The following is an 11,056-nucleotide window of genomic DNA, read 5'->3' on the forward strand; positions in this document are numbered from 1 at the left end:
CTAAAGTTAGTATAAAGTTGAGACACTTACATTGAGACGGAGGGAGTGCCTTTTATTTTGTGGGTGCACTAGCAGCATGATCATCATGGAAATTAAAGTGAAAATGGCAAACTTTGAGGGACTGCGAAGCATGAGGCGATGGAATCAAATTGTGAAGCACACGGTGTAGCAAAAGCTGATGCTTTTCTCTAGATGAGGGGCTCCACGAACCGTGGTTTTTTATTTATTGAACATATAAAACTAGTTTACATCCTCACAAAAAAGGGAAGCATGAGGCGTGTATAGTACGTACGACAAGAGGGTCCCTTGTAGTTGTCGCCGGCGAGAGCGTTGAGCAATACGACCACGCCCCACGTCGCGACGATCGATCCTGTGCCGAACTCCCACACCTCTAACTCCGCTTGAAAGCCTAGCTGCCTCAGTCTGGTACGTACGCACGCGCCCGCGCCCTTGTGACCATCTCCTCCTCCACCCTCGTAGAAGCTACTCTTGTTCGGCCGGCGACCGATCTATGGCGGCCGCGGCGGCGCTGGGACCGGAGGTGCTGGAGGAGGCGCGGGCGCCGGGGTTCGCAGCGTGGATGCGGGGGCTGCGTCGGCAGATCCACCAGCACCCGGAGCTGGCCTTCCAGGAGCACCGTACCTCGGCGCTCGTGCGCGCCGAGCTCGACGCCCTCGGCGTCCCCTACGCATGGCCCGTCGCGCGCACCGGCGTCGTGGCCACCATCTCCGGCGGTGTCCCGGGCCCCGTGTTCGCGCTCCGGGCCGACATGGACGCGCTCCCCATCCAGGTCCGTACACGCTACACCGACCGCGTGCAACTCCAATTACTCTAGTCCTAGAGTAGTACTCCCTCCGTCTCAAAATAGATGACTCAACTTTGTCCTCAACACTAGTTGAGTCATCTATTTTAGAACGGAGGGCGTAATACCACGAACACGATGTGATTTGAGTGAATCTTTCCGACACGGACGGCGGCGCTCCCCATCCAGGCCCGTGGCCCGTGCAGGTTTTGTCAGTAGACATTTCCATCTCTCCCACACACACAAGCTCATCAATTCCTACATGAACATGGTCGAACAGCAACTCCAATTACTCTGCTACAGTGGTACCATGAACACGATGCGATTGATCGAGTTATTCTTTACGGTCGCGCTCCGCATCCAGGCCCAGGTGCTTTAGGCATTTCCATCACTCCCACACAACACAAGCTCACTAATTAGCACAGTTGTAGAATAATCAAGTAATCCTGCTGCAACTTTGCCCGCAGTTAATTAATGAACATGTCTGGGTTTAAAAACCAGGAGTACAGTTAAAAAAGATAGAAATTCAGGAGGACACCAAATTCTACCCTTTTCTCAAGCACTATCCACATATACACACCATGTTTCAGCCAGCAGCTAGCACGTCTCCTCTTCATGCTAAGGTTCACGAGATTTTCATCAGCCAACCGATCAGTTAAGGAGCATTGTGGTTGCGTGTATAGTTTTGTGACGCCACCGTGTCCGTGTGGATGCCGAAACGACTATAGACGACACAAAGTTAGTACAACACTATTTTTTCTGGGACAAGTACACTACTATTCTGATAACGACTACCAACAATATTAGGCTGCAGATATCTCTTTGCATAGCCAGCTTGGGGCTTCTTTAGATTTAAAAGATTCTAGAAACGTCCCCCGCAAAAAAAAAGATTCTAGAAACGTCGAAATAGAAAAGATATAAAAATTAGACATGGTAGCATACTTAAAACTGAGTATTGTGCAAACACAGGTATTTTGCGAAACTGGGTGCTTAATTTGTGGGAATAGGCAAAACACAGGAATAAGAATAGTCAAACCAAGGTTTTTCCCTTTGAAATTCAAAACAATTGGGAAAAACAATCATTTTTCTCGATGTGTCGATCCCATTAATGTATGAATAGTGTCAGCAAATAAATTTGTTCTATTTCAATGTTTTTTCTCCACTTCTCATATGAATCAAACATGTCCACCAAAAAACAATTTCGTATATCTTTTTAGAAATCATCGGGGTGAGTGCCTATAACTGAATGTATTGTTACAAGTGGCGATATGCCAAGAGAGTGGCCCAATTTATAAGAAAAACCGGATTGAAAAACTGAATTAGTTGGCCCGTCTAACTAATTCTTGTATATATGTGTGCATGCAATTGCAATGATGATACTTTTTTTAGCGACATTGCAATTGATCCATTGATTAAATCCCGTACGTTTGGGATTTGACCATGGCAAATCGAACGTTTTTATGGCATTTTAGTTGACACGGCAATTTTCTGGAAAAAGAAAATACTCTGAACACGAATTTGTCATACGTATCAACTAAACTTGTCATCCTCGCGTTACTAAAATTTCCATCGAAAATGTTCAATTTGCCATGGTAAAAAAACGAACGTTCCGGCGTTACGGGGTCGTTGATTATTTGATTTGCATTGTCGTGCGTTTAGGAGATGGTGGAGTGGGAGTTCAAGAGCAAGGAGGACGGCAAGATGCACGCCTGCGGCCACGACGCCCACACCGCCATGCTCCTCGGCGCCGCCAAGTTGCTCCAGTCCCGCAAGGACGGCCTCGCGGGCACGGTGAAGCTCGTGTTCCAGCCGGCGGAGGAGAGCCACGCCGGCGGGTACCACGTGCTGCAATCCGGCGTCCTGGACGACGTGGCCGCCATCTTCGCCGTGCACATCGACACGCAACTCCGCGCCGGCGCCGTTGGGTCCAGGCCGGGGCCGTTCCTCGCCGGGTCGGCCCGCTTCAAGGCCACCATAACCGGAAAGGGCGGCCACGGCGCTATGCCGCACGCCGCTGTCGACCCGGTGGTGGCCGCCTGCTCCGCCGTGCTCAGCCTGCAGCAGCTCGTCGCCCGCGAGACGGACCCGCTCCAGGGCGCGGTGGTGTCGGTGACCACCATCAGGGGCGGCGAGACGTTCAACGTCATCCCGGAGTCCGTGACGCTGGGTGGCACCTTGAGGAGCATGACGACGCCGGGGATGCGCTACCTGATGAGGAGGATCAGGGAGGTGGTGGAGGGGCAGGCGGCGGTGGCCCGGTGCGCGGCGACGGTGGACTTCATGGAGGAGGAGCTCCGGCCGTACCCGGCCACGGTGAACGACGAGGGCGTGTACGCGCACGCCAGGGCGGTGGCGGAGGGCATGCTGGGCCCGGCGAACGTCAGGCTGTCCCCGCAGATCATGGCCGCCGAGGACTTCGGGTTCTACGCCGAGAAGATCCCGGCCGCCTTCTTCGGCCTCGGCGTCCGCGCCGGCGGCGAGGAGGACGAGGTGCACCACGTGCACACGCCGCGCATGGTCATCGATGAGGACGCGCTCCCCGTTGGGGCCGCCCTCCACGCCGCAGTGGCCATCGAGTTCTTGAACAAGCACGCGCGTGCCACGGCGTCGCCTCCCGCGGCTGCGTAGGTGCTCTGCTTTCGGCTCTGTTTCTGAGGGGTAAACGACGACAAGATGTGTTCGGGCTGTGGAATTGTTTGCCCTCGCAGTAAATCTGGATGAACATGCGCTCATTCACCGTTGAATGTGTTGGAGGTTCGTAGGTCCAGATTATTATTATTTTTTGTAGCTTGAGTGGGAGGCAATCTGTACTGAAAATGACACGACCCATCCCAAACTCCTCCGCAAGTAAAACAGCCTTCATCAATGCTAATGCTTCCGCATGAATAGCCTCTGCAAGTCCTTCCAATTTCCCGGCTGCAGCAAACAAAACATCTCCATCTGAATCTCTAGCTATACAACCCCACCCACCTTCCCCTGTTCTCTCACAATAAGCTGCATCTGAGTTATTCAAAATCAAGTTAGAAGGGGGTGGCTTCCATTTGGGAAATGTAGCGACGGTATGTTTGGCCGGAGGAGAAAAAAAATTCTAACCACTCATTAATGGTCAGATTTAGCTGGCAACAAACACATCCAGCCCAGTCTGTCTCTTGCCATGCCTTACTCTGTTCCTTTCAGTTTCTTTCCTTCCTCCAAGGCAAAGATGCCCTCTAAAACTTCCAAGGAAGTGGGATGCTGCATCAGTGCCCTTCTTTCATTTTCCAAATCAGCAGCTCTCCACAATGCTTTGGCATATTTGCATCGAAAAAAGAAGTGACCGCCATCTTCAAAATAACCTCCACAAACGGCGCATCTAGTGTCAAGCTCGACACCTCGCCTCTGAATATTCATATGGAGAGGATGACTGTTGTGGCCCAGCCTCCACATAAAGTGGTGTACCTTCCCGGGGAACGAGGAAGCTAACTTAACTTCCAGTTGATTGGAAGTTTGCGACAGGCGTGAACGACTCGCGAGCTGTTCGATCCGCTTCTCGCGCTAGACAAACCGCTCGTTCAGCTCTCGCGCGTGAAGAAAAGCTACCAGAAAATAAAATGAGGCGCCAATAGGAGTCAAACCCACAACCGATTGGATGAAGCCCATTGCGTGCAACCAACTGGTACATGTATCTGATCTGTTTTTTTGCACAATTTAACATGATTTTATACCTTATTCAATGAGAATGGGAAAGAAAAACAACATTGCCTTTGACGAGGAGACAAAACCATCTAGCCCAGGTTTTGTAAGGACTGATGCATCGTGTTGTACTTGTCTCTCTTTTGTAGTGATGAACATTTTCTAGTGAAATAAACATTCCCCTCTCATGGAATAAAGTTTTTTCTCATGTGTCATCAAGAAAAAAAGTTTTGAAATACCCCCCCGTTAAATTCTTTGTAATGAGTTTGATAATTTATGCACCACAAACCTGATAGCTTACATACAAGCATCGGTAACTTTTTGACCTAAAAAACCATTGAGAACATATACTCGATAACTTATGTGTAAATAGCATGGTAATACACGTGTGATGACCCACAAGTATAGGGGATCTATCGTAGTCCTTTCGATAAGTAAGAGTGTCGAACCCAACAAGGAGCAGAAGGAAATGATAAGCAGTTTTCAATAAGGTATTCTCTGCAAGCACTGAATTTATCGGTAACAGATAGTTTTGTGATAAGGTAATTGGTAACGACCAACAAGTAACAAAAGTATATAAGGTGCAGCAAGGTGGCCCAATCCTTTTTGTAGCAAAGGACAAGCCTGGACAATTTCTTATATGAAGGAAAACGCTCCCGAGGACACATGAGAATTATCGTCAAACTAGTTTTCATCACGCTCATATGATTCGCGTTCCGTACTTTGATAATTTGATATGTGGGTGGACCGGTGCTTGGGTGCTGCCTTTACTTGGACAACCATCCCACTTATGATTAACTCCTATTGCAAGCATCCGCAACTATAAAAGAAGTATTAAGGTAAACCTAATCATAGCATGAAACATATGGATCCAAATCAGCCCCTTACGAAGCAACACATAAACTGGGGTTTAAGCTTCTGTCACTCTAGCAACCCATCATCTACTTATTACTTCCCAATGCCTTCCTCTAGGCCCAAACAATGGTGAATTGTCATGTAGTCGACGTTCACATGACACCACTAGAGCAAAGACAACATACATCTCATCAAAATATCGAACGAATACCAAATTCACATGACTACTAATAGCAAGACTTCTCCCACGTCCTCAGGAACAAATGTAACTACTCACAAATCATATTCATGTTCATAATCAGATGGGTATTAATATGCATTAAGGATCTGAACATATAATCTTCCACCGAATAAACCAACTAGCATCAACTACAAGGAGTAATCAACACTACTAGCAACCTACAGGTACCAATCTGAGGCTTTGGGACAAAGATTGGATACAAGAGATGAACTAGGGTTTGAGAGGAGATGGTGCTGGTGAAGACGTTGATGGAGATTGACCCCCTCCCGATGAGAGGATTGTTGGTGATGATGATGGCGATGATTCCCCCCTCCCGGAGGGATGTTTCCCCGGCAGAACAGCTCCGCCGGAGCCCTAGATTGGTTCCGCCAAGGTTCCGCCTCGTGGCGGCGGAGTCTCGTCCCGCAAGCTTGCTTATGATTTTTTCTAGGGTAAAAGACTTCATATAGCAGAAGATGGACACCGGAGGCCTGCCAGGGAGCCCACGAGGCAGGGGGGCGCGCCCCCACCCTCGTGGCCAGGGTGTGGGCCCCCTATGGTATTTTCTTCGCTCAGCATTTTTTATAAATTTCAAAAATGACTTCCGTGGAGTTTCAGGACTTTTGGAGTTGCGCAGAATAGGTCTCTAATATTTGTTCCTTTTCCAGCCCAGGATTCCAGCTGCCGGCATTCTCCCTCTTCATCTAAACCTTGTAAAATAAGAGAGAAAAGGCATAAGTATTGTGACATAATGTGTAATAACAACCCATAATGCAATAAATATCAATATCAAAGCGTGATGCAAAATGGACGTATCAACTGTTGGGGAACGTAGCAGAAATTTAAAATTTTCTACGTATCACCAAGATCAATCTATGGAGTCATCTAGCAACGAGAGAGAGGGAAGTGCATCTACATACCCTTATAGATCGCGCGCGGAAGCGTTCAAGAGAACGGGGTTGATGGAGTCGTACTCGTCGTGATCCAAATCACCGATGATCCTAGCGCCGAACGGACGGCACCTCCACGTTCAACACACGTACGGAGCGGGGACGTCTCCTCCTTCTTGATCCAGCAAGGGGGGAGGAGAAGTTGATGGAGATCCAGCAGCACGACGGCGTGGTGGTGGAAGTAGCGGGATCCCGGCAGGGCTTCGCCAAGCGCAAGCGGGGAGGAAGAGGTGTCACGGGAGGGAGGGAGGCGCCAGGGCTTGGGGTGCTGCTCCCATGCGCCTCCCCACTATATATAGGGGTGGAGGGGGCTGGTTTCTTGCCCTCCAAGTCCATTGGGGCGTTGGCAAAGGTGGGGGAAAGAAATCCCATCATTTCCCTTCCCCACCGATTGTTATCCCCCTTTTTTAGGGATCTTGATCTTATCCCTTCGGGATATGATCTTATTCCTTCTAAGGTGGGATCTTGGTGCGCCTTGACCAGGGGTGTGGGGCCTTGCCCCCGCTACCCACGTTCATGTGGGTCCCCCCATGCAGGTGGGCCCAACTTCGGAACCTTCTAGAACCTTCCCGGTACAATACCGAAAAATCCCGAACATTTTCCGGTGGCCAAAATAGGACTTCCCATATATAAATCTTTACCTCCGGACCATTCCGAAACTCCTCGTGACGTCCGGGATCTCATCCGGGACTCCGAACAACTTTCGGTTAACCGCATACTAATATCTCTACAACTCTAGCGTCACCGAACCTTAAGTGTGTAGACCCTACGGGTTCGGAAGACATGCAGACATGACCGAGACGACTCTCCGGTCAATAACCAACAGCGGGATCTGGATACCCATGTTGGCTCCCACATGTTCCACGATGATCTCATCGGATGAACCACGATGTCGAGGATTCAATCAATCCCGTATACAATTCCCTTTGTCAATCGGTACGTTACTTGCCCGAGATTCGATCGTCGGTATCCCAATACCTTGTTCAATCTCGTTACCGGCAAGTCACTTTACTTGTACCGTGACGCATGATCCCATGGCTAACTCCTTAGTCACATTGAGCTCATTATGATGATGCATTACCGAGTGGGCCCAGAGATACCTCTCCGTCATACGGAGTGACAAATCCCAGTCTCGATTCGTGCCAACCCAACATACACTTTCGGAGATACCTGTAGTGCACCTTTATAGCCACCCAGTTACGTTGTGACGTTTGTACAGCCAAAGCATTCCTACGGTATCCGGGAGTTGCACAATCTCATGGTCTAAGGAAATGATACTTGACATTAGAAAAGCTCTAGCAAACGAACTACACGATCTTGTGCTATGCTTAGGATTGGGTCTTGTCCATCACATCATTCTCCTAATGATGTGATCCCGTTATCAATGACATCCAATGTCCATGGTCAGGAAACCATAACCATCTATTGATCAACGAGCTAGTCAACTAGAGGCTTACTAGGGACATGTTGTGGTCTATGTATTCACACATGTATTACGGTTTCCAGTTAATACAATTATAGCATGAACAACAGACAATTATCATGAACAAGGAAATACAATAATAACCATTTTATTATTGCCTCTAGGGCATATTTCCAACAGTCTCCCACTTGCACTAGAGTCAATAATCTAGTTCACATCACCATGTGATTAACACTCAAAGTTCACATCGCCATGTGACTAATACCCAAGAGTTTACTAGAGTCAATAATCTAGTTCACATCACCATGTGATTAACACTCAATGAGTTCTAGGGTTTGATCATGTTATGCTTACGAGAGAGGTTTTAGTCAACGGGTCTGCAACATTCAGATCCGTGTGTGCTTTACAAATCTCTATGTCATCTTGTAGATGCAGCTACCACGCGCTACTTGGAGCTATTCCAAATAACTGCTCTACTATACGAATCCGGTTCACTACTCAGAGTCATCCGGATTAGTGTCAAAGTTTGCATCGACGTAACCCTTTACGACGAACCCCCTTTCCACCTCCATAATCGAGAAAATTCCTTAGTCCACTAGATACTAAGGATAAGTTCGACCGCTGTCATGTGATCCCTTCCTGGATCACTATTGTACCCCTTGACTAACTCATGGCAAGGCACACTTCAGGTGCGGTACACAGCATAGCATATTGTAGAGTCTACGTCTAAAGCATAGGGGACAACCTTCGTCCTTTCTCTTTCTTCTACCGTGGTCAGGTCTTGAGTCTTACTCAATACTCACACCTTGTAACACAGCCAAGAACTCCTTCTTTGCTGATCTATTTTGAACTCCTTCAAAATCTTGTCACGGTATGTATTCATTTGAAAGTACTATTAAGAGTTTTTGATCTATCCTTATAGATCTTGATGCTCAATGTTCAAGTAGCTTAATCCAGGTTTTCCATTAAAAACACTTTTCAAATAACCCTGGATGCTTTCCAGAAATTCTACATCATTTCTGATCAACAATATGTTAACAACATATACTCATCAAAAATTCTATAGTGCTCCCACTCACTTCTTTGGAAATACAAGTTTCTCATGAACTTTGTATAAACCCAATATCTTTGATCATCTCATCAAAGCGTTCATTCCAACTCCGAGATGCTTACTCCAATCCTTAGAAGGATTGCTGGAGCTTTGCATACTTGTTTGCATCTTTCAGGATTGACAAAACCTTCTGGTTGTATCACATACAACCTTTCCTCAAGAAAATCGTCGAGGAAACAATGTTTTGACATCCTATCTGCAAGATTTCATAAATAATGCAGTAACTGCTAATATAATTCTAACAGACTCTTAGCATCGCTACGAGTGAGAAAGTCTCATCGCAGTCAACTCCTTGAACTTGCGGGAAAACATCTTAACGACAAGTCAAGCTTTCTTAATGGTGACACTTACCATCATTGTCTGTCTTCCCTTTAAAATCCATCTGTACCCAACAACCCTACGACCATCAAGTAGTTCTTTCAAAGTCTATACTTTGTTTTCATACATGGATCCTCTCGGATTTTATGGCCTCGAGCCATTCGTCGGAATCCGGGCCTACCATCGCTTCTCCATAGCTCGTAGGTTCATTGTTGTCTAGCAACATGACTTCCAAGACAGGATTACGTACCACTCTGAAGTAGTACGCATCCTTGTCATCCTATGAGGTTTGGTAGTGACTTGATCTGAAGTTTCATGATCACTATCATAAGCTTCCACTTCAATTGGTGTAGGTGCCACAGGAACAACTTCCTGTGCCCTGCTACACATTAGTTGAAGTGACGGTTCAATGACCCCATCAAGTCTCCACCATCCTCCCACTCAATTCTTTCGAGAGAAACTTTTCCTCGAGAAAGGACCCTTTTCTAGAAATAATCACTTTTGCTTCCAGATCTGAAATAGGAGGTATACCCAACTGTTTTGGGTATTCTATGAAGATGCATTTATCCGCTTTGGGTTCGAGCTTATCAGCCTGAAACTTTTTCACATAAGCGTCGCAGCCCCAAACTTTTAAGAAACGACAGCTTAGGTTTCTCTAAACCATAGTTCATACGGTGTCGTCTCAACGGAATTGCGTGGTGCCCTATTTAAAGTGAATGCGGTTGTCTCTAATGCCTAACCCATAATCGATAGTTGTAATTCGATAAGAGACATCATGGTATGCACCATATCCAATAGGGTGCAGTTATGATGTTCGGACACCATCACAATATGGTGTTCCAGGCGGTATTAGTCGTGAAACAATTTCCACAATTTCTTAATTGTGTGCCAAACTCGTAACTCAGATATTCATCTCTATGATCATATCACAGACATTTTATCCTCTTGTCACAACGATCTTCAACTTCACTCTGAAATTACTTGAACCTTTTAATAATTCAGACTTGTGTTTCATCAAGTAAATATTCTCAGCATCTACTCAAATCATCTGTGAAGTAAGAACATAACGATATCCACTGCGTGCCTCATCACTCATTGGACTGCACACATCAAATGTATTACTTCCAACAAGTTGCTCTCTTGTTCCATCTTACTGAAAACGAGGCCTTTCAGTCATCTTGCCCATGTGGTATGATTTGCATGTCTCAAGTGATTCAAAATCAAGTGAGTCCAAATGATCCATCTGTATGGACTTTCTTCATGCATATATAATAATAGACATGGTTCGCATGTCTCAATCTTTTCAAAAATGAGTGAGTCCAAAGATCCATCAACATGGAGCTTCTTCATGCGTTTTATACCAATATGACTCAAGTGGCAGTGCCACAAGTATGTGGTACTATAATTACTATCTTATATCTTTTGGCATGAACATGTGTATCACTACGATCGAGATTCAATAAACCATTCATTTTAGGTGCAAGACCATTGAAGGTACTATTCAAATAGACAGAGTAACCATTATTCTCCTTTAATGAATAACCGTATTGCGATAAACATAATCCAATCATGTCTATGCTCAACGCAAACACCAAATAATTATTATTCAGGTTTAACCCCAATCTCGATGGTAGAGGGAGCATGCGATGCTTGATCACATCAACCTTGGAAACACTTCCAACACATATCGTCATCTCACCTTTAG

The 11,056-nt window shown here is 46.5% G+C and overlaps 1 protein-coding gene across 1 annotated transcript; it reads left to right on the forward strand.

The window, feature by feature from the left end:
* The first annotated feature begins 211 nt into the window (after positions 1–211).
* LOC109734010 (IAA-amino acid hydrolase ILR1-like 4) lies at positions 212–3,688 on the forward strand. Its single transcript, XM_020293222.4, has 2 exons — positions 212–790; positions 2,462–3,688. Exons 1-2 carry the CDS (start codon positions 512–514, stop codon positions 3,428–3,430), a joined length of 1,248 nt encoding a protein of 415 aa, XP_020148811.1. The 5' UTR covers positions 212–511; the 3' UTR covers positions 3,431–3,688.
* The last annotated feature ends 7,368 nt before the right edge of the window (positions 3,689–11,056 follow it).

This window comes from Aegilops tauschii, chromosome 5 (genome assembly GCF_002575655.3).
Source record: "Aegilops tauschii subsp. strangulata cultivar AL8/78 chromosome 5, Aet v6.0, whole genome shotgun sequence".
Classification (NCBI taxonomy): domain Eukaryota; kingdom Viridiplantae; phylum Streptophyta; class Magnoliopsida; order Poales; family Poaceae; genus Aegilops; species Aegilops tauschii.